The 23,462-nt window shown below is 45.3% G+C and overlaps 1 protein-coding gene across 33 annotated transcripts in view; it reads left to right on the forward strand.

Moving 5' to 3' along the window:
* The window catches only part of DNAI7 (dynein axonemal intermediate chain 7), a 92,619-nt gene that overhangs the window by 27,425 nt on the left and 41,732 nt on the right, over positions 1-23,462 (forward strand). For 11 of the 33 annotated variants that reach the window (XM_063785811.1, XM_063785828.1, XM_063785813.1 and 8 more), the window contains 4 exons: positions 9,344-9,428; positions 11,987-12,078; positions 15,135-15,236; positions 16,091-16,228. In XM_063785811.1, the coding sequence (XP_063641881.1) occupies positions 12,019-12,078; positions 15,135-15,236; positions 16,091-16,228 (300 nt within the window). In that variant the 5' untranslated portion in view covers positions 9,344-9,428; positions 11,987-12,018. Of the gene's footprint in view, positions 1-8,053; positions 8,208-9,343; positions 9,465-11,811; positions 12,079-15,134; positions 15,237-16,090; positions 16,229-23,462 lie in introns of those variants that run through there. The other 22 variants (XM_063785816.1, XM_063785823.1, XM_063785820.1 and 19 more) reach the window with 13 other exon arrangements.

Below are 23,462 nucleotides of genomic sequence, written 5' to 3' on the forward strand. Positions count from 1 at the left end.
TATTGAAGTCCTCCATTATTGTTGTGTTACTGTCTGTCTTGTTTCTTAGGTCTATTAGTAATTGTTTTTATAAATTTGGGAGCTCCAGTGTTAGGTGCATGTATGTTTAGGATTGTGATATTTTCCTGTTGGACAAGGCTTTTTTTTTTTTTTTTTTTGAGACGGAGTCTCGCTCTGTTGCCCAAGCTGGAGTGCAGTGGCGCAATCTCGGCTCACTGCAACCTCTGCCTCCTGGGTTCAAGTGATTCTCCTGCCTCAGCCTCCCGAGAAGCTGGGATTACAGGCACCCACCACCACACCAGGGTAATTGTTGTATTTTTAGTAGAGACAGAGTTTCACCATGTTGGTCAGGCTGGTCTTGAACTCCTGACCTCAGGTGATTCACCCCCCTCGGCCTCCCAAAATGCTGGGATTACAGGTGTGAGCCACTGGGCCTGGCTGGGACAAGGCCTTTAACCATTATACACTATCCCTCTTTGTCTCTTTTAACCACTGTTGCTTTAAAGTTTATTTTGTCTGATGTGAGAATAGCTACCCCTGCTCGCTTTTGGTATCCATTTGCATGAAATGCTTTTCCACCCCTTTACTTTCAGTTTATGTGAGTTCTTATGTGTTAGATGAATCCCCTGAAGGCAGCAGATAGTTGATTGGGGAGTTCTTATCCGCCTGTGGTTCTGTATCTTTTTTTTCTTTTTTTTTTTTTTTTTGAGACAGAGTCTTGCTCTGTCACCCAGGCTGGAGTACAGTGGTGTGATTTCAGCTCACTGCACCCTCCACCTCTAGGTTTCAAGTGATTCTCTTGCCTCACCCTCCCAAGTTGCTGGGATCACGGGTGCATGCCACCACATCCAGCTGATTTTTGTATTTTTAGTAGAGACAGAGTTTCACCATGTTGGCCAGGCTGGTCTTGAACTCCTGACCTCAGGTGATCCCCCTGCCTTGGCCTCCCAAAGTGCTGGGATTACAGGAATGAGCTATCGCTCCTGGCCTCTGTGTCTTTTAAGTGGAGCATTTAGGCCATTTATATTCAATGTTAGTTTCACTCTTGTCCATGTGTAGAGACCACCAAACAGGCTTTGTGTGAGCAATAAAGCTTTTTAATCGCCTGGATGCAGGTAGGCTGAGTCCGAAAAGAGAGTCAGCGAAGGGAGATAGGGGTAGGGCCGTTTTATAGATTTGGGTAGGTAAAGGAAAATTACAGTCAAAGAGGGGTTGTTCTCTGGCAGGCAGGAGTGGGGGGTCACAAGGTGCTCAGTAGGAGAGCTTTTAAGCCAGGATGAGCCAGGAGAAGGAATTTCACAAGATAATGTCATCAGTTAAGGCAGGAACAGGCCATTTTCACTTTTTTTGTGGCGGAATGTCATCAGTTAAGGCAGGAACCAGCCATCTGGATGTGTACGTGCACGTCACAGGGGATATGATGGCTTAGCTTGGGCTCAGAGGCCTGACATTCCTGTCTTCTTATATTAATAAGAAAAATAAAACGAAATAGTGGTAAAGTGTTGGGACAGCGAAAATTTTTGGGGGTGGTATGGAGAGATAATGGGCGATGTTTCTCAGGGCTGCTTCAAGCGGGATTAGGGGCGGCGTGGGAACCTAGAGTGGGAGAGATTAAGCTGAAGGAAGATTTTGTGGTAAGGGGTGATATTGTGGGGTTGTTAGAAGAAACATTTTGTCATGTAGAATTATTGGTGATGGCCTGGATATGGTTTTGTATGAATTGAAAAACTAAACAGAATAAGAGAAGGAGAAAAACAGGTATTAAAGGACTAAGAATTGGGAGGACCTAGGACATCTAATTAGAGAGTGCCCAAGGGGGTGCAGCGTAATTACTTGCTTGGTTGGCAAGTTTTTGGGCTCGATCCTTGAGTTTTTTATGTTGTCATACACTAGGCCAGATTGATTTAGGTAAAAACAACGCTCTTCATTTAAGAATATACGGAGTCCTCCTTTTTCAGCAGTGAGTAAGTCAAGGCCTCGGCGGTTTTGGAGGACAACTGCAGCTAAAGAGTCAACTTGGGCCTGGAGGACTGATAAAGTTTGTGGGATGTCTGTGATGCTAGCAGAGAAGTCATTAGAGAGGCTATGGAAGGTCGTGACAGAGGTTGAAATGCCTGCTATTCCAATACTGAGAGCAATAGTGGAGGCAGAAAGTCTTAAACTGACAAGCACGGGAATTAGTGGAATAACTCTTTTTTGTCGTGTCGGTGTCAGAGGGGAACAGGGAGCTCTTCGGTCCTATTTGCAAATTGAATTTTGGGAGTAAGGAAAACTAGTGTGCATGTACCTGTCCAATTAGCAGGTAGACACATGTAGGTAGAGGATCCACAGAGGAAGAAGAGACCTTGTGCGAGGCAAAACTGGAGATGCAAACTAAAAAGATGAGAAGGAGTGCTGAAAAAGGTGTCTTGTACCTAGACTCCTAGGGATCCAGCTAGGGCGGCAGCCGTCAGAGGTTGTAATGGGAACTGATGAGGTAACTGTGTAGAGGGGGAGGTTCGATTTTCATCGTGTGTGAGAAAACGTCGAGTGTCTACGAGCAACCTTTCACTGTTATTTTCGGGGCTGGGTATAAGTAAACAAGAAGAGGGCTTTGGAGATGAAGAGTAAAGGAACATCGAGAAGGTGAAAGGTTACCCAGGGGAATTCCAGTGGGTCTTTGACGAGAGATACATAAAGGAGCAGCCACAGGAATAGTAGTTTGTGTTGTGAGGGGTCCAAATATGTGGGGAGTAGAGTTGATATAAGGAGAAAGGTGTTTTAAGTAAGTGCGGAGGAGGGTGGCAGCTTGCTGATGTCAAATGTCTGGGGAGGTCTTGCTGGACCTGTCTAGAAAGTAAATGAGTTCTTCAGGAGGGTAAAGGTGAGGGCTGTTAAAGGAAGTTCGGAGGTATAGGGAGACAGGAGATGTTGCCTAGTCTGCATGTAAGGCGGGGACAGCTGTGTAGGCACTGGAAGAAAGGGAAATGCAAAGCCAGCGGTTGTTCGCTAAGGAGGGATTAGAAACGGCTAGGAGAGAATGAGTAAAGTTGATAGTATGGTGGAGATAGCTGGGGAGAGGTAGAGGGTGGCATAAGAATGGGAATGATAATAAGAGTGAGTATAAAACTAAACAATAGAACTTCATCAGGGTGGAAGTATTGGAGGGTCCCCTGCCAGCAAAGATCATCTATCCACTCTAAGAGGGAGTTAAGAGTTGCCAGTCCTGGGCGGGGGCAAATCCTCGAGCTTGATGTGTAGGGAAGGGAGGGGGACTGAATAATCCCTGAGGAGTAGTAGAATAGCAGATGGAACACTGAGAAGTTATTTCCTTGAGGATAGATTTCCACAATGGAAAGGAAATGAGAGGTTCTAAGAGGTGGGCTGGTGGCTTGTACTATAGCATAGCCTGCCTTTCTTTGGTGGTGTGTAGCGATTAGGCCTGGTGAAACTGCCATCAATAGACCAAGTGTGTTCAGGGTGAGGAACAGGAAAGGAAATATGGGGAAATGGGGTGAATGTCAGGTGGATCAGAGAGATACAGTCATGGGGGTCAGGTGTGGTATCAGGAATACTGTGGGAGGCTGGATTGAAGTCTGGGCCAGGAACAATGGTAATTGTGGGAGACTCAACAAGAAGTGAGTATAGCTGAAGGAGCCAGGGAGCAGAAAGTATATGCGTCAGGTGGGAGAAAGAAAATAGATTTTGGAAGTTATGAGAACTGTAGAGAGTGAATTGAGCATAGTTTGTGATTTTTAGGGCCTCTAAAAGTATTAAAGCAGCGGCAGCCGCTGCATACAGACATGAGGGCTAGGCTAAAACAGTAAGGTCAAGTTGGACAGAAAGGCTACAGGGTGTGGTCCCGGCTCTTGTGTAAGAATTCTGACCACACTAACCATGCCTAGGAAGGAAAGGAGTTGTTGTTTTGTAGAAGGGATTGGGGTTTGGGAGATTAGCCGGACACGATCAGCAGGGAGAGCACATGTGTCTTTATGAGAATTATGCCGAGATAGGTAACAGATGAGGAAGAAATTTGGGCTTGACTGAAGTAATGGGGGCTGTCTGTGAAGCTTTGCGGCAGTATAGCCCAGGTAATTTGCTGAACCTGATGGGTGTCAGGGTCAGTCCAAGTGAAAGCGAAGAGAGGCTGGGATGAAGGGTGCAAAGGAATAGTAAAGAAAGCATGTTTGAGATCCAGAACAGAATAATGGGTTGTGGAGGGAGGTATTGAGGATAGGAGAGTGTATGGGTTTGGCACCATGGGGTGGATAGGCAAAACAATTTGGTTGATAAGGTGCAGATCCTGAACTAACCTGTAAACCTTGTCTGGTTTTAGGACAGGTAAAATTGGGGAATTGTAAGGAGAGTTTATAGGCTTTAAAAGGCCATGCTGTAGCAGGCGAGTGATAACAGACTTTAATCCTTTTAAAGCATGCCATGGGATGGGATATTGGCATTGAGTGGGGTAAGAGTGATTAGGTTTTAATGGGATGGTAAGGGGTGCATGATCAGTTGCTAAGGAGGGAGTAGAGGTGTCCTATACTTGTGGGTTAAGATGGGGAGATACAAAGGGAGGATGTGAAGGAGGCTCTGAACTGGGGGAAAAGGCAGCATTGAGGTGTGACTGTAGCCCAGGAATAGGCAGGGAAGCAGATAATTTAGTTTAAGTGTCTCGGCCTAACAAGGGAACTGGGCAGGTGGGGATAACTAAAAAGGAGTGCTTAAAAGAGTATTGTCTAAATTAGCACCAGAGTTGGGGAGTTTTAAGAGGTTTAGAAGCCTGGCCGTCAATATCTCCAACGGTTATGGGGGCAAGGGAAACAGGCCCTTGAAAAGAAGGTAATGTGGAATGGGTAGGCTCCGTATTGATTAAGAAGGGGACAGACTTACTCTCCACTGTGAGAGTTACCCAGAGCATCTGTGATGGTCCCGTAGGCTTCCGAGGCAATTGGGCAGTGTCAGTCTTCAGCCGCTAAGCTGAGATCTGGGAAGGAGTCAGTCAGAGAGCCTTGGGCCAGAGTTCCAGGGGCTCTGAAAGTGGCTGCCAGGTCAGTTGAACAGTCCAATTTTCAGTGGGGTCCTGCACAGATGGGACACAGCTTAGGAGGAATCCTGGGCTGTAGGCATTCCTTGGCCCAGTGGCCAGATTTCTGGCACTTGTAGCAAGCTCCTGGGGGAGGAGGTTCTAGAGGAACCCCAGCAGCTGCGGTTCAGGCGTTTGGAGTTCTTGTGTGCTGGAGATATGGCTGGGGTTTGTCTCACAGTGGAGGCAAGGAATTGCAACTCAGAGATACATTGCTACTTGGCTGCCTCTACTTTATTATTGTACACCTTGAAGGTGAGGTTAAGTCTTGTTGTGGGGTTTGAGGGCTGGAATTTAATTTTTGGAGTTTTATTTAATGTCCGGAGCGGATTGGGTAATAAAATGTATATTGAGAATAAGATGGCCTTTTGACCTTTTAGGGTCTAGGGCTGTAAAGCATCTCAGGGTTGCTGCCAAATGAGCCATGAACTGGGCTGCGTTTTTTATTTGATGAAAAAGAGCCTAAACGCTATCTGATTTGGGATAAAGAAAAAGGAGCATTAACCTTGACTATGCCTTTAGCTCCAGCCACCTTTTTAAGAGGAAATTGCTGGGCAGGTGGGGGAGGGCTAGTCGTGGAACGAAACTGTAAGCCGGACCGGGTCTGAGGAGGGGAGGTGATAAAAGGATTATAGGGTTGAGGAGTGGAGGCTGAGGAAGAATTGTGACCTAGCTCGGCCTGGTGAGGAGGGGAGAGGTCAGATGGGTCTGTAGAAAATAGGAAGACTCAGCGACGCGTGGGGTTGGGACTGAGGGGACAGTCGGGAGGGAAAGAAGGAAGACTTGGGATGAGTTGCACTGGGAACAGAGACTAGGGAGGGACTGATGTGTCAAAGAATGCCTGGACGTCAGGCACCTCAGACCGTTTGCCTATTTTGTGACAAGAATTATTTAGGTCTTGTAGGATGGAAAAATTGAAACTGCCATTTTCTGGCTATTTGGAACTACTGTCAAGTTTGTATTCGGGTCAAGCAGCATTGCAGAAGAAAAGGCATTTAGGTTTTAGGTCAGGTGTGAGTTGAAGAGGTTTTAGGTTTTTAAGAACACAGGCTAAGGGAGAAGAAGGGGGAATGGAGGGCGGGAGCTTGCCCATAGTGAAGGAGGCAAGCCCAGAGAAAAGAGAGAGTAGAGACACGGAGAGAAGGGGTGGGGGGTTCTTGCGCCCCAGAAAAGTGGAGAAGGGGTAGAGACACGGAGAGAAGGGTTGGGGGATTCTTGCCCTCTAGAAAAGCGGTACTTGCTGCTAAGGGTGAAGGAGAAGGGGCTGGGGGTTTCTTGCCCCGCAGAAAAGCAGAGAAGGGGTAGAGACATGAAGAGAAGGGGTCAGGGGGTTCTTGCCTCCCAGAAAAGCGGAGAAGGGGTAGAGACACGGAGAGAAGGGGTTGGGGGTTTCTTGCCCTCCAGAAAAGCGGTACTTGCCGCTAAGGGTGAAGGACAAAGGCAGGCGTCCTTGCATGGTCAGACACCTCTGAAACATGGGTGAATAATCAGGCAGGCATCCCCACGTGATTAAACACCAAGGGAAGACTGTCTTTCCAAGTCAGTGACCAGCACCGGAGTTTTGGGTCAATGGATAAAACGCGTCTCCTTTGTCTCTACTAGAAAAGAAAAGGAACTGAAATTAAGAGAAGGGAGAGATTGAAGTGTGGCACCAAGATTGAAAGGAGAAAGAGGTTGAGGGATAGTGAGAGAGGTTGGAGAAGAGAGTAAAAAGAGGCCACTTACCAGATTTAAAATTGGTGAGATGTTCCTTGGGCTGGTTGGTCTGAGGACCCGAGGTCGTAGGTGAATCTTTCTCATGGAACAAAAAGCAGGACAGGGGATTGATCTCCCAAGGGAGGGCCCCTGATCCAAGTCACGGCACCAGATTTCACTCTCGTCCATATGAAGAGACCACCAAACAGGCTTTGTGTGAGCAATAAAGCTTTTTAATCACCTGGGTGCAGGTGGGCTGAGTCCGAAAAGAGAGTCAGCGAAGGGAGATAGGGGTAGGGCCGTTTTATAAGATTTGGGTAGGTAAAGGAAAATTACAGTCAAAGAGGGGTTGTTCTCTGGCAGGCAGGAGTGGGGGGTCACAAGGTGCTCAGTAGGAGAGCTTTTAAGCCAGGATGAGCCAGGAGAAGGAATTTCACAAGATAATGTCATCAGTTAAGGCAGGAACAGGCCATTTTCACTTTTTTTGTGGTGGAATGTCATCAGTTAAGGCAGGAACCGGCCATCTAGATGTGTACGTGCAGGTCACAGGGGATATGATGGCTTAGCTTGGGCTCAGAGGCCTGACAGTATTGAAATGTGAGGTACCGTTGCTTTCATCATGCTCTTTGTTGCCTGTATACTTTGGTTTTGTTTTTTGTTTTTGCTTTTAAACTTGCATTTTTGTTTTATAGGTCTTGTTTCTGAAAGGAGTGTCTCCCTTTCCCGCTTGCGCAATTGGGGCACTCACAGTATTTGGGGTGTCTCCCAGGTCGTCCAGGAGCAGATCGCTCCCTTCACAGGGTCTGTGGGTCCTCTTGGGATTGCTGGTTTGTTCTTGTAGTCAATCTGGAGCTAAAATTCACAATCTGGAGTCTATTTTAAAATTATGTTGATAAATTTGAGCCCATGTGTGTTTTTCTCTGATAAGGTTCAGCTGCTCGTATTGCTAGCACAGAATAAATGGAAAGTTGAGTTTCACTGGAACTATGATTTAGCCAGCTGAGCTTTTTAGAGGAAGAGGAGGATAGAGGAAGTGGAGGTATATAAATTAGTGATAAGGGCGATGAACTGTGAAATCTAACCTGGGAAAGGAAGAAATGAAGGTGGAAGGAGGTGGATGAACAGTGAAAAAGTGGTAGAGGCAATGGATTAGAGATTCCAGTGGAGCTAATGGAGTCTATGAGTATCTTAGAGAAGGTGAACCAAAAAGAGAAGATCCAAGAGTCTATACATCCCAAGAATTAACCACTCTTTCTATGAATTCTTCTTAAATGTAGATGGTGCTCTTCTTTTTAGCTTTCCCCTGTGAAAATGGAGGAGAGGTCGTTATCACAGAAATTGCTTTCATATCTGCTTATGTAGCACTGACCTTTGCTAAACCTCAGTTCTACAATTCTAGTGCCTGCAAGAATTGCCTGAATGATCTACCAGCATTTTGTACTAATTATATGTAAGTTATTTTTAACAATTCTTCATTCAAATTCACCTGTTCTGGACTGCCATTCTCCCTCTGTGAGACTCTCTCCTCTTTCCTCTCCTTGCCTCCAATTTTAATCATTACTAAGTAAGTTAGCTTATAAAATATTTATTGGATCTTCTCTACATTTCCAGGGCCCACTGACCTTGTTGGCCCATCCAGTGCCCATTCAGCTCCCTATCTTGCACCTTCATTTCCCTCTTTTTGGGATATCTTCCCTTGAATGTTAAAATCCTTTGGCCACAAATTTAGATGCCATCTATACTATAAACACTCTGCCAGGACTTCAATTTATTGAATTGTGTTAATTGTTGCCAAAATGGTATCCTCTTTATGTTTTTTTCTCCAATACCAGGTTAATTTTCAAAATTATATTCTTTATAGCCACAGCCCTTCTCAAAAACTTTTAGGAGTTTTCCATTTCTCCTAGAATAATGTCCAAACTCTTTAGCCTTCTTTCACATTCTCATTTTCTTCACCACCTCTTCTTGGAGTCTTTCCAGGGCCCACTGAACTTGTTGTCCATCCAATGCTTTTTCAATCCCCTATCTTGTACCTGCATTTCCCTCTTCTTGGAATATCTTCTCTGAATGGTAAAAATCCTTTGAGCACAGATTTAAATACCACCTACTCTATAAATATTTTACTTGCTCCTCACTGTTGAAAGTAATCTCTCCTTCTTCCAAGCTTGCAAAATAACTCTCTGTATACCTGTTAGTCATAAGAATACTTTTCAATTTTATAAGTGTAGTTTTCAAACTGCTTTTACATATGTTTTACTTTATTCTCTACAACAAGATGAGGTTTTCTTTAGCACCATTTTAAAGATATGGAAACTGGGAATGAGAATTATTTAAATTGCACGTACTTGCCACTGTCACCCTTGCCTTTGAATAATTTATATTCTTATTTTTCTTGTTCCCAGACTTTGTCCTTCAGTGCACTGAGTCAAAGCTTTACACTAACAGGCAGTCTTATTTGTTGAATGAATGCATGAAAGGCTGGTTTTATGAAAGCAAAAATGTTTTTCATAATCAGTATTTGAAAAGATGTGTTTTTCAAGTAACTTGCATGTTAATAGCTTTTTTTATGATGTGGCCTTTGTTAAGTCTGGCAGTAAGAAAAAGAAAGTCACCAAAGCTGAACGATTGAAGCTGCTACAAGAGGAGGAGGAGAGACGACTGAAAGAGGAAGGTACAAAATAAATAGTGATACTATTTACCTATACAGGTAATAGTCACGATAGGTTGGTCTTTTGTAGTAAAGTCAATATTTTTTCAAAGTTCTTTAATTTTAAAATTTAATCTGTTTTATAATAGGTATCTATCATTTAGAAAGTATCCAGAAAGATGTTAGTACATGCCAGTCTCTTTCAGATATATATTGAATTAGGGTTGCCAGAGATAAAATACAAGAGCCCAGTTAAATTTAACTTTCAGATAATCACATGGATAATTTGGGATAATTTGCCCCATGCAATACTTGGGACATACTTAACTTAAAAAAAAAAATTGTTATAAATAAAGTTTTGGTGCCGCAAAAGAAATAGCACTCGAATATAAAATTTTCTTTTTATTTCTCAGCAAGGCAAGGTACTTCTATAGAAGGGTGCACTCTCACCAATGGAGCAATGGTGGGTGCACACTTGGACAAGGGAGGGGAAGGGGTTCTTATCCCTGGCGCATGTGGCCCCTGCTACTGTGTCATTCCCCTATTGGCTAGGGTTAGACCACACAGGATAAACTAATTCCGATTGGCTAATTTAAAGAGAATGATGGGGTGAGCGCTTTGGCCGGATTCAGGGCAGAGCAGGTAGCAGGTAATCGGAATGAGTTAGGGTGGAGCAGGTGATCAGAATGAGTTAGGGTGGAGCAGGTGATCAGAATGAGTCAGGGTGGAGTCAGTAATCGAAAAAGGTTGCTTTACGAAGAAGTTAAAAAGTAGAAGGCAAAGAATTGAACATACTGACATATTAATTCTTTGAAGAGAAATTTAGAATTCATATTCAACAAATGTTTATTGTTCATCTAAAATTCAAATTCAACTGAGCATCCCATGTTTTAATCTGCTAATTCTGGTAACCCTATCTTGAAGTGTTTATATTTACTGATGAAATTAGGAGCATTGGAATTTTAAAAGACCATGTATATTTTTATTCTTTTATAAAAATAAAAGAATAAACAAAACAAAAAAAAGAAATTAGGAGCATTGCTGCTGTTTGTTCAGCAAAAATTCTGAAACTCAAATTCATTAAATGTGGGAAATATAAACTAGCAAGAAATACATAGAGCAGCCTAAATTTTTACAGTTTTATAATATTTATTTGCCAAATTTAAAATACTAATTTTATTTGTTAAAAAACTAATTAAACATTGATAAAAGTGTTTATTAATTAAAGTACCAAAAAGTGATTTTTAAAATCTGAGTATTTAGATAGAGGTTTTTAAAAGACTGTTCTCAGGTTCCATATTGACTTTTTATGTATAATTTTATACATCCTTTTTTTTTCGGTGACTCCTGATACAAATACAATATCAGGATCTATATCTTGGGGCATGTTTTATTTATATTGGATTAAACTTATACTCTTCAATATGTACTTCACATTTTGTTTTTAATAGTGAGAGCAGGAGAAGATTAAGGTAATTGCATCTGAGATGTAGATGTCACAAGATTATGGAAGTCTTCTGAAGGCTTGACTTCCTCTTCATTGCCATGATAGGTCTGCCATACCTTATTGGTAAAAATCACTATTGGATTGCTATAAACCTTTTGGAGAAGAAAAATATTATTGTGGCTTATTTTTTATTTTTTTATTTTTGACCACAAAGTTTGACTCATGTTTCTTTCTTTCTTTCTTTCTTTCTTTCTTTCTTTCTTTTTTTTTTAGGGAAATGGGAATTTGTCTCAACCTTTATTTTGACACATTCAGCAGGAGATGATGGATGTTTTAAATTACTCTTGATAAGAAACTATCAGTAGGAGTTATTTTGTTTCACAGATACCTGGCAGGTCAAAAACATACTCAAATCGAATAAATATTCTCAAATTAAGTAGGGGAATAGTAAGGCTGAGTAGCTCCTGCTGCAGAGAGGAAGCACATCTAAAGCTACAGTGAGTGCTCAAGGGAGCCACTCCTACATCATTTCCACAAGAAGCAAAGAAGAGACAATGGCTGGGAGTCATGTGTCTTTATAGTAGCATGATTTATAATCCTTTGGGTATATACCCAGTAATGGGATCGCTGGGTCAAATGGTATTTCTAGTTCTAGATCCTTGAGGAATCGCCACACTGTCTTCCACATTGGTTGAACTAGTTTTCAGTCTCATCAACATTAGTGTTCCTATTTCTCCACATCCTCTCCAGCACCTGTTGTTTCCTGACTTTTTAATGATCGCCATTCTAACTGGTGTGAGATGGTATCTCATTGTGGTTTTGATTTGCATTTCTCTGATGGCCAGTGGTGATGAACATTTTTTCATGTGTCTGTTGGCTGCATAAATGTCTTCTTTTGAGAAGTGTCTGTTCATATCCTTTGCCCACTTTTTGATGGGGTTGTTTGATTTTTTCTTGTAGTTACTGTCTTGAAGAAAGGAGAACTGACACTTTTCTCATATCTACCACGTAATAAAGACTGTGACTTCTATAAAAGATTCCACCACTACATCTTGAAAATATTAGGAGTAATTTTAAGGGCTTAAAAATACAGTGATCTATTCACTGAGAAAAAAAAATTTTTTTGGTTCTTTAGAGGAAGCCCGTTTGAAATATGAGAAAGAAGAAATGAAAAGGCTTGAAATACAGCGAATTGAGAAAGAAAAATGGCATCAACTTGAAGCAAAAGTAAATAAGCATTAATAATGTTCTTAATGAATACTTAAACTATGGCTATCAGATTTATTGTCATTTAATGTCCTTCTCAGCCCATAGCTACCAGTAATATTTAGGCCTACATGAACTTAATCGTACCATAGAATAAGTGACATTGTTATCCAGATTTCACAGATGAGGAAATTGAGGCATAGAGAAATTAAGCATCTAATCAGTGGCATTTTAAGACTTGGATCTTTTTTTTTTTTTTTTTCCTTGAGATGGAGTCTCGCTCTGTTGCCCAGGCTGGAGTGCAGTGGTGTGATCTTGGCTCACTGCAAGCTCCGCCTCCTGGGTTCACGCCATTCTCCTGCCTTAGCCTTCCGAGTAGCTGGGACTACAGGTGCCTGCCACCACACCCGGCTAATTTTTTGTATTTTTAGTAGAGATAGGGTTTCACCTTGTTAGCCAGGATGGTCTCCATCTCCTGACCTTGTGATCCACCCGCCTCAGCCTCCCAAAGTGCTGGGATTACAGGCGTGAGCCACCATGCCTGGCCGCCAAGACTTAGATCTAAACAAGTCTTGCTGCAGAGCCTATGCTTGTAACCTTTAAGCGTACATGAATCTGTTGTATAGACAAGATAACAGGAGCCAAAAAAAAAAAAAATTCAAAATATTCAAATTCTACCTCTCCTTTTTTAGTTTCACTTCTCTTTTTCACTAGAATCTTTTAGATCAGTAATTCTGAAATATTCTGGTCTCAGGACAAAACTCCATTACTATTAAAAACTGAAGACCCTCCAAGGAGCTTATGTTTATGTGGATTACATCTATCAATATTTACCATATTAGAAATTAAAACTAAAAAATTTTAAACTGCTTACATTAACAGACATTACATGTTGATAAAAAGAAATTTTATTAAACATAAGTAAATACATGGATATTTTTAAAGAAACAACTATTTTTTTTAAATTAAGGAAATGAAGGCATTGTTTATATTTTAAAAATTTATTTGATATCTGACTTAACAGAAGACAGCTGGATTCTCATATCTATTTCAGTATTCCATCTGTTGCAATATGTTGTTTTGTATGAAGCATATAAGGAAAATCTGGCCTTATACAGATATGCAATTGAAAAAAAGTAATATTTTAATAGCTTTTCTGATAATTGTGGATATTCTTCTTTGATACTGTATCAAAACTTTTTTTTTTTTTTTTTGAGACGGAGTCTCTCTCTGTTGCCCAGGCTGGAGTGCAGTGGCGCAATCTCTGCTCACTGCAAGCTCCGCCTCCCGGGTTCACGCCATTCTCCTGCCTCAGCCTCCCGAGTAGCTGGGACTACAGGCACCCGCCACTGCGCCTGGCTAATGTTTTTTGTATTTTTAGTAGAGACGGGCTTTCACCGTGGTCTGGATCACCTGACCTCGTGATCCGCCCGCCTCGGTCTCCCAAAGTGCTGGGATTACAGGTGTGAGCCACTGCGCCCGGCCAAGTTGTAGTTTCTTAATGTGGAATATGAAACCACATCAATCAACTATTCATACTCTGTTATTTTAAAACATTGATCTATCTTACCCTCTGAATAGATCTTGTTTTCATACATGATTTGGCATTATCATGTGATGCTCGCTTGAAAAGTTTTGGTTTACTGAATTATTTGCTTCCAAATGTTGATGTAATTGATTATTCATTATCAAAAATCACATACATTAGTATAATCAACCAAATCAGAAGATTTTTTCATTTTTTTTTTTTTGAGACAGAGTCTTGTTCTGTCACCCAGGCTAGAGTGCAATGGCATAATCTCGGCTCACTGCAACCTCCACGTCCCAGGTTCAGGCGATTCTCCTGCCTCAGCCTCCTGAGTAGCAGAGATTACAGGCACCCGCCACCGTGCCCGGCTAATTTTTGTATTTTTAGTAGAGACGGGGCCAGGCTGATCTCAAACTCTCCTGACCTTGTGATCCATGCGCCTCTGCCTCCCAAAGTGCTTAGATTACAGATGTGAGCCACCACGCCAGGCCCAAATCAGAAGTTTTTAAAGATCGGAATACTTTCAAGCTTACAGTGATAGATACAAGTTTTCTAAAATTTGAATTTTTGCCTGAAAGCTTGAATTTTATCATTGGCAACAGATATTTTGAGTTGTATCCTTGAAGTGACACACTCCATTCATTCATTTTTGAGAGAATGTCTACCAAATTAGTCAAATAATTGCACAAGTGATATTTCTCAAGACAGTATTGTCATTCGATATGCAGCAGAAGAGCTTTATGCTGACTTCCCATTTTATCCAACAGGATATTAAAAAGACATGTACTTAGGGTTCAGATTTAATACAATTAATAATTTTCACGTCTTCATCGGGGCATTCTTTTTTTTTTGTAACGTGATTTAGAGTCTTGCCCTGTCATCCAGGCTGGAGTGCGGTTGCGCGATCTTGGGTTAGTGGAACCTCTGCCTCCAGGGTCAAGCAGTTCTCCCCCTTCAGCCTCCTGAGTAGCTGGGATTACAGGCACACGCCACCATACCCGGCTAATTTTTGTATTTTTGGTCGAGACGGTGTTTCACCATGTTGGCTGGTCTCGAACTTCTGACCTCAAGTGATCCGCCTGCCTCAGCCTCCCAAAGTGCTGGGATTACAGGCGTGAGCCACTGCACCCATCCATCCGAGCATTCTTTTGTGAAGCTGGCTCCTTCCCTTCACCTCTCCCCCTAGAAGTAGTACAGTTTGGGGTCACTGTCTGATTTGTGCTAAGACATCAGCACTTTCACACCATCTTGCACAATCAGTGCAAATAGATACATGATGAAAAAGTCAAATAATGTTAGTATTATTATGGAAATAGATTTGACCTCACAGATCCCAGGTTTTAGGTACCCATCAAGAGTCTGTAGATCACACTTTGTAAGCCACTGTTTCAGATGAAACCTTTTGGAGATATCAGTTATATTCAAACTAATTTTAATATTCATTTTGAAACTGCAGTTATATATTTAGCCACGTCAGTTTTAGATGCTACTTGTGAAACATAAAGCTAAAATTAAAGAGCTGATCAATGTATCTGTCCTTGTGCAACAGGATCTAGAAAGGAGAAATGAAGAACTTGAAGAACTTTATTTATTAGAGAGGTGTTTTCCTGAAGCAGAGAAATTGAAACACGAAACTAAATTGCTTTCTCAGGTAGGACTGATTTCTCTTTTTTAGCTAATACCTTTGTCACCACAAGAGGGAGGTGTAGTCCAATTTTGATGCCAAGAAAAGAAACTAAATTTTTCTGTTTTAAAAAACCCTCTCATCTGACAAATTGATTGCTTATGGCAAAGTAAACTAACATAACTTTATAGAAAGCTATTTGTCAGTAATAATGTCCTTGAAATGTTTATGTTCTTTGACTCTGACTCAATTGCTGGGAATGTATACTTAGGGAAATTATGCTAAATTAAAACGTAAAAGCTTTGTGCTTAAGGCAATCTAGTCTTGCTCAAAACTGCATAACTTTGGAAATAATATAGGTGAATATCAGGAGAAAAATGAAAAACTATTATAATATGGCTAAAGATTGTGGTATAATCAAGTGAAAAATTCTAAGTACAGTACAATATGATTACAAATGTGAAATTTGCATAAACTACAAAATGAATGGAAGGCCTCGTACTAAAATGCCAGTGGCAACTAGACATTAGTAATAACTTGGGAAGTAGAAATTAGCCTAAGTGTTGGCCTTTGCAAATAAGCAGCTCTATGATTAGAGAGGAAAACTAAGCAAAACAAAACTACTTATAAATAATGCTTTAAAAATAAAAATGTGAAAGTATTTTAGTGCTTCTATGTATCTGAATATTAAGGATTAGAAATTACTTGGATAAAGAAGAATTTGGTTATTTTAGAGCTCTCTCAAGTTACTGGTTAAAGCCATCATGTTTTTATCTAAGTTGGTTAAACTAGGTTATAAAAATTCACCTTCAAAAAAGAAGTCATTTAATCTTTGGTTGAATCTTCATCAATGTGAACCTTTAAACATTTTTATTCCACAGTGGAAGCACTACATTCAATGTGATGGGAGTCCTGATCCTTCAGTAGCCCAAGAAATGAACACGTTTATTAGTTTGTGGAAAGAGAAAACAAATGAGACTTTTGAGGAAGTGATTGAGAAGAGTAAAGTAGTGCTAAATGTAGGTATTTATGCATTTTCCTATAAACTGGCTATTACAAATAGTCTGATATTAACTCAAAATAAAAATAAATTAATATATCATTTGCCAAGTAATAACACTACTGCTTTTGAACCCTTAGCAAAAGAAGTAATTGGTAATCTTTTCATTTTCTTTTTTCTTTTTTACAAGTCCTAAGAATTCCTTGCCATATTAGCTAAGGTCAGCATATCATAAAACATTGATTATTTGTCTGTCTAATCAAGAAAAAAAAATCAAGCAGCATGCATTCATGTAGATAACTCGGGTGGGGGTAGTGGGTAATTTTATCCTCAGTTGGAATATCCACTGTTCAGTAATTTAGTACCCATGATTTTTCATGTTTACTAGGTGCCAGGTATACACTTTAGACTAGCCTGAGAAGCTGCCACTTTACAATGCACTTAAAAATACTGGAAGAAAAAAAACTAATTTATTAAAAAAAATTTATTTATTTATTTATTTTTTTTCTTTTTTATTGATCATTCTTGGGTGTTTCTCGCAGAGGGGGATTTGGCAGGGTCACAGGACAATAGTGGAGTGAAGGTCAGCAGATAAACAAGTGAACAAAGTTCTCTGGTTTTCCTAGGCAGAGGACCCTGCGGCCTTCCGCAGTGTTTGTGTCCCTGGGTACTTGAGATTAAGGAGTGGTGATGACTCTTAACGAACATGCTGCCTTCAAGCATCTGTTTAACAAAGCACATCTTGCACCGCCCTTAATCCATTCAACCCTGAGTGGATACAGCACATGTTTCAGAGAGCACAGGGTTGGGGGTAAGGTCACAGATCAACAGGATCCCAAGGCAGAAGAATTTTTCTTAGTACAGAACAAAATGAAAAGTCTCCCATGTCTACCTCTTTCTACACAGACACAGCAACCATCCGATTTCTCAATCTTTTCCCCACCTTTCCCCCCTTTCTATTCCACAAAGCCGCCATTGTCTTCATGGCCCGTTCTCAATGAGCTGTTGAGTACACCTCCCAGATGGGGTGGTGGCCGGGCAGAGGAGCTCCTCACTTCCCAGTAGGGGCGGCCGGGCAGAAGCGCCCCTCACCTCCTGGACGGGGCGGCTGGCCGGGCGGGGGGCTGACCCCCCCCACCTCCCTCCCGGACGGGGCGGCTGGCCGGGCGGGGGGCTGACCCCCCACCTCCCTCCCGGACAGGGCGGCTGGCCGGGCAGAGGGGCTCCTCACTTCCCAGTAGGGGTGGCCGGGCAGAGGCGCCCCTCACTTCCCCGACGGGGCGGCTGGCCCGGCAGGGGGCTGACCCCCCCACCTCCCTCCCGGAGGGGGCGGCTGGCCGGGCAGAGGGGCTCCTCACTTCCCGGTAGGGGCGGCCGGGCAGAGGCGCCCCTCACCTCCCGGACAGGGTGGCTGGCCGGGTGGGGGGCTGATCCCCCCACCTCCCTCCCGGACGGGGCGGCTGGCCGGGCGGGGGGCTGACCCCCCACCTCCCTCCCGGACAGGGCGGCTGGCCGGGCAGAGGGGCTCCTCACTTCCCAGTAGGGGCGGCCGGGCAGAGGCGCCCCTCACTTCCCCGACGGGGCGGCTGGCCCGGCAGGGGGCTGACCCCCCCACCTCCCTCCCGGAGGGGGCGGCTGGCCGGGCAGAGGGGCTCCTCACTTCCCGGTAGGGGCGGCCGGGCAGAGGCGCCCCTCACCTCCCGGACAGGGTGGCTGGCCGGGTGGGGGGCTGATCCCCCCACCTCCCTCCCGGACGGGGCGGCTGGCCGGGCGGGGGGCTGACCCCCCACCTCCCTCCCGGACAGGGCGGCTGGCCGGGCAGAGGGGCTCCTCACTTCCCAGTAGGGGCGGCCGGGCAGAGGCGCCCCTCACTTCCCCGACGGGGCGGCTGGCCCGGCAGGGGGCTGACCCCCCCACCTCCCTCCCGGAGGGGGCGGCTGGCCGGGCAGAGGGGCTCCTCACTTCCCGGTAGGGGCGGCCGGGCAGAGGCGCCCCTCACCTCCCGGACAGGGTGGCTGGCCGGGTGGGGGGCTGATCCCCCCACCTCCCTCCCGGACGGGGCGGCTGGCCGGGCGGGGGGCTGACCCCCCCACCTCCCTCCCGGACGGGGCGGCTGGCCGGGCGGGGGGCTGACCCCCCCACCTCCCTCCCGGACGGGGCGGCTGGCCGGGCGGGGGGCTGACCCCCCACCTCCCTCCCGGACGGGGCGGCTGGCCGGGCGGGGGGCTGACCCCCCACCTCCCTCCCGGACGGGGCGGCTGGCCGGGCGGGGGGCTGACCCCCCCACCTCCCTCCCGGACGGGGCGGCTGGCCGGGTGGGGGGCTGACCCCCCCACCTCCCTCCCGGACGGGGCGGCTGGCCGGGTGGGGGGCTGACCCCCCCACCTCCCTCCCGGACGGGGCGGCTGGCCAGGCAGAGGGGCTCCTCACTTCCCAGAAGGGGCGGCCGGGCAGAGGCGCCCCTCACCTCCCGGATGGGGCGGCTGGCCAGGCGGGGGGCTAACCCCCCCACCTCCCTCCCGGACGGGGCGGCTGGCCGGGCCGGGGGCTGACCCCCCCACCTCCCTCCCAGACAGAGCGGCTGGCCGGGCAGAGGGGCTCCTCACTTCCCAGTAGGGGCGGCCGGGCAGAGGCGCCCCCCCCACCTCCTGGACAGGGCGGCTGGCTGGGCAGGGGGCTGATCCCCCCACCTCCCTCCCGGACGGGGCGGCTGGCCAGGCGGGGGGCTGATCCCCCCACCTCCCTCCCGGACGGGGCGGCTGGCCGGGTGGGGGGCTGACCCCCCCACCTCCCTCCCAGATGGGGCGGCTGGCCGGGAGGGGGGCTGACCCCCCCACCTCCCTCCCAGATGGGGCGGCTGGCCGGGCAGAGGGGCTCCTCACTTCCCAGTAGGGGCGGCCGGGCAGAGGCACCCCTCGCCTCCCAGACGGGGCGGCTGGCCAGGCGGGGGGCTGACCCCCCCACCTCCCTCCCGGACGAGGCGGCTGGCCGGGCAGAGGGGCTCCTCACTTCCCGGTAGGGGCGGCCGGGCAGAGGTGCCCCTCACCTCCCGGACGGGGCGGCTGGCCGGGCGGGGGGCTGACCCCCCCACCTCCCTCCCAGACGAGGAGGGAGGACGCTCCTCACTTCTCAGACGGGGTGGCTGCCGGGCGGAGGGGCTCCTCACTTCTCAGACGGGGCGGTTGCCAGGCAGAGGGTCTCCTCACTTCTCAGACAGGGCAGCCGGGCAGAGACACTCCTCACATCCCGGACGGGGCGGCAGGGCAGAGGTGCTCCCCACATCTCAGACGATGGGCGGCCGGGCAGAGACGCTCCTCACTTCCCAGATGTGATGGCGGCCGGGAAGAGGCGCTCCTCACTTCCTAGATGGGATGGCGGCCGGGCAGAGACGCTCCTCACTTTCCAGACTGGGCAGCCAGGCAGAGGGGCTCCTCACATCCCAGACGATGGGCAGTCAGGCGGAGACGCTCCTCACTTCCCAGACGGGGTGGCTGCCAGGCAGAGGCTGCAATCTCGGCACTTAGGGAGGCCAAGGCAGGCGGCTGGGAGGTGGTTGTAGCGAGCCGAGATCACGCCACTGCACTCCAGCCTGGGCGCCATTGAGCACTGAGTTAACGAGACTCCGTCTGCAATCCCGGCACCTCGGGAGGCCGAGGCTGGCGGATCACTCGCGGTTAGGAGCTGGAGACCAGCCCAGCCGACACATCGAAACCCCGTCTCCACCAAAAAAATACGAAAACCAGTCAGGCGTGGCGGCGCACGCCTGCAATCGCAGGCACTCGGCAGGCTGAGGCAGGAGAATCGGGCAGGGAGGTTGCAGTGAGCTGAGATGGCAGCAGTACCGTCCAGCTTCGGCTCGGCATCAGAGGGAGACCGTGGAAAGAGGGGAGAGGGGGGAGGGGGGAGGGGAGAGGGGAGAGGGAGCTCTATCTACCACACAGTCCTTCTCTGAATATCTAAAAAAAATTTAAATTCATTGCTCTAATCAAAAAAAGTAAGGTAAAACCTTAGAGGCCATAAAACAATCCAGAAAGTAAGAAAGTCTTGAAGCCAATGGCTTCACAGCTAACTAGTTAGTGGCTTAGCTAGCTAACTGCTATGGCTTAGCATTGGTTCAAAGGGCCATCAGGAGGCAAAGCCTAGAGTACATACAAGGTGGTAAGTTGAACCAGAGACTCCTATATGGCTGGGAGCCTCAAAAGATATTATGGATAACAGGAAAAATTTATTGTGCAAAAGGAGATAAGATGTGTTTGGCTTATCTTTAGCTTAGTGAATAAGAAACAAAAATGTCTCCACTAAGAATTTTTATTTATTTAATTTATTTTTTGAGACGGCATCTCGCTCTGTCACCCAGGCTGGAGTGCAGTGGCGTGATCTCGGCTTACCTCAACCTCTACCTCCTGGATTCAAGCAATTCTCATGCCTCAGCCTCCCAATAGCTGGGATTACAGTCATGTGCCACCACACCTGGCTAATTTTTGTATTTTTAGTAGAAATGAGGTTTCACCATGTTGGCCAGGATGGTCTCAAACTGCTGACCTCAAATGATCCACCCGCCTCAGCTTCCCAAAGTGCTAGGATTACCACTGCACCTAGCCAAGAATTTTTAATCAGGAGTGAATCAAAAGTTGGACTGGAAAAATTTACCAGAAGACAGCACAGAGACAAAGAGATAGAAAATATGAAAGAGCAGTTGACAGGCATGTATGATAGAGTAAGAAGGACTAAAAAAGAAAAGAAGGGATACAGAAGAATGGAAGAGAGACAATATTCAAAGAGATAATGGCTGAAAATTTTCCAGAATTGATGAAAGATGTGAATCCTCACATTCAGGAAGCTCAAGAAATTCTAAGTAAAACGAAAAACTAGGGTTTATACTTTTAACACTTCTGACACCAAATGTATGTGGGGTTTTCTCATGCCAACCAATTATCCAACTCTCCAGATTCCTATTGAGTGTCCTTCGATCCAGTGCTGGTACTGAGTACTTAGAGCTAGTGCAGACCCCAGTCCCACAAAACTGCCCTTTCCTTCACTTCCAATCACAAGTCCCAGCTTGTCACCTGTACTTCTGATCAGCCTGTTATAAATCAGCCACAAGCCATTGGTCAGGTTATTTGCTATAATGGCTCACAAAACTCAGAGAAACATTTACTCGCCTTTACTGGTTTATTATAAAGGATATTACAAAGGATACAAGTGAAAAACTAGATGAAGAAATACAAGGGGTGAGGTCCGTAGGGAGGAGTGTAGAGCTTCCGTGCCCTCTTGGGGCACACCACCCTTCCAGCACCTCAATGTGTTCACCAACCAGAAAGTTCTCCGAACCTCGTTGTTTGAGTTTTTTATGGAAACCTCATTTATGTAGGCATGCTTGATTAAATCATTTGCCATTGGCATTTAAGTTCATCTTCATCCCCTCTCCCCATCCTGGAGGCTAGGGAGTGGGGCTGCAAGTTTCAGCCCTCTAATCACATGGTTGGTCCCTCTGGCAATCAGCCCCCATCCTCTGAGACTCATCATATTAGCATAAACTCAGGTGAGGTTGAAAAGGGCTTATTATAAATAACAAAAGCTGTTTCTGTCATTACTATCCCTCAAGAAATTCTAAGAAGCTTGTGCCAGGAACAGGGGGCAGAGACCAAATATTTATTTCTTTTTATGTCACGTCAAGTTAGGATAAATACATTCACACTTAAACACACTTATATGATAATAGAAACTAGAAGGAATTCACTACTCTTATTCCTATTATTATCCTTTAATGCTTTTTTGGTCCACTTCCTCACAGTTGTACGCTTCCTGTCATTGCTGCTATAGTTTAACTTCTTCATGTTGTCATAAGAGGGTAGAACTGTAGACTCTTTTAAGCTCATACCATGCATTGCGTGATTTAATCTAAACAAGATTATAAGAGTCATTTAACAAATAAACATAGATTGTGATTTGCTTACAGTCCACTATGAGACCTTAGATGGACCTTACTCTGACTTTCCGTAGGCCCAAGGAGTCTCCCGTGCAGTCTGAGCTATTTAAATGCCTGTGGATTAATCATACAGTGTTCTTGCTACTACACATCCTGTCTACCAGAGAGGCTGCCATGGCATGACGTCAGCTTAGGAATCTGGTACTTTGCAGTTAGCAGGGAGGCAGTGGGAAGTAGTACTAGAGTTCACCAGTGATGAGCTGCAAGGGACATCTTCCTGTTACAAGAATGAGGAGTCAGAAGTAGAAGTAATAGCAAAAACGATGAGAAAAGGATAAGTTCAATAACACAGGAGACAGAAGAGGGGAGTAATCACAGCAATAGGAAAGGAAGAAAGCAGAAAGCTGCAGAAAAGTGGAGTTGGATAGCAGTAACAGAAGGAAATGGCCCCGTAGTAAACACCAATTTCCAAATTTTCAAATTTATTTAATAAACTCTTATATAGTGCTTAATCTATGCCAAGCTTTGGAAATATTGGCTTTCTGAGTTCTCATAATAACACTAGAAGATAGGTACTAAAAACCCCATTTTTCCAATGAGGAAATTGAGGCAATAACTTGCCCAAGACCACACTGCTAGTTGAGAGGTGGCCAGGATTGAAGCCCAGCATTCTTGCTTGAGTCCATACTACCCTACGCTACGATGCTGCCTGTCTTAATTCAGAAAATTTCTATGTATTATCTGTGTTAGTGTTCAGAATTTAATTCTGCCACTTACTAGTTGTTCCTTCATCACACTGTGCCTCAGTTTCATTATCTGTAAAATATGCACAATAACAATATCTACCTCATAGAGTTATAATGAAGAATGAATGTATTAAAACATATACAGCATTTAAAACAGTTCCTGGTGCATTGTAAGCATTCAGTAAAAATATTAGTAGTTCTCTTCCATCTCCTTCTCCTGATTGTTGTTACATTTTGTTGTTTTTTCTATTATCTCTCAGTCTTAGGTAATGACAAGTTACTACTCGTTTATTAACTTGCTAATGAAAGCTCTGTCACACATAGTTAACTGGTAGATCCGAGGGTTTAATTAGATTCAGAGCCACCATTTTCAGCAAGAAGGCATCATAGGTTATGTTGTGTTCTTCATACTGCATCCTATCAGAAGCCATATGATGTTCCGTTATTAATTTTTTTTTTTTTTTTTGAGACAGAGTCTCACTGTCTCCCGGGCTGGAGTGCAGTGGTGCAATCTCGGCTCACTGCAAGCTCCGCCTTCCAGGTTCACACCATCCTCCTGACTCAGCCTCGCGAGTTGC

Source organism: Pan troglodytes, chromosome 10 (assembly GCF_028858775.2).
Source record: "Pan troglodytes isolate AG18354 chromosome 10, NHGRI_mPanTro3-v2.0_pri, whole genome shotgun sequence".
In the NCBI taxonomy this organism is placed as follows: Eukaryota; Metazoa; Chordata; class Mammalia; order Primates; family Hominidae; genus Pan; species Pan troglodytes.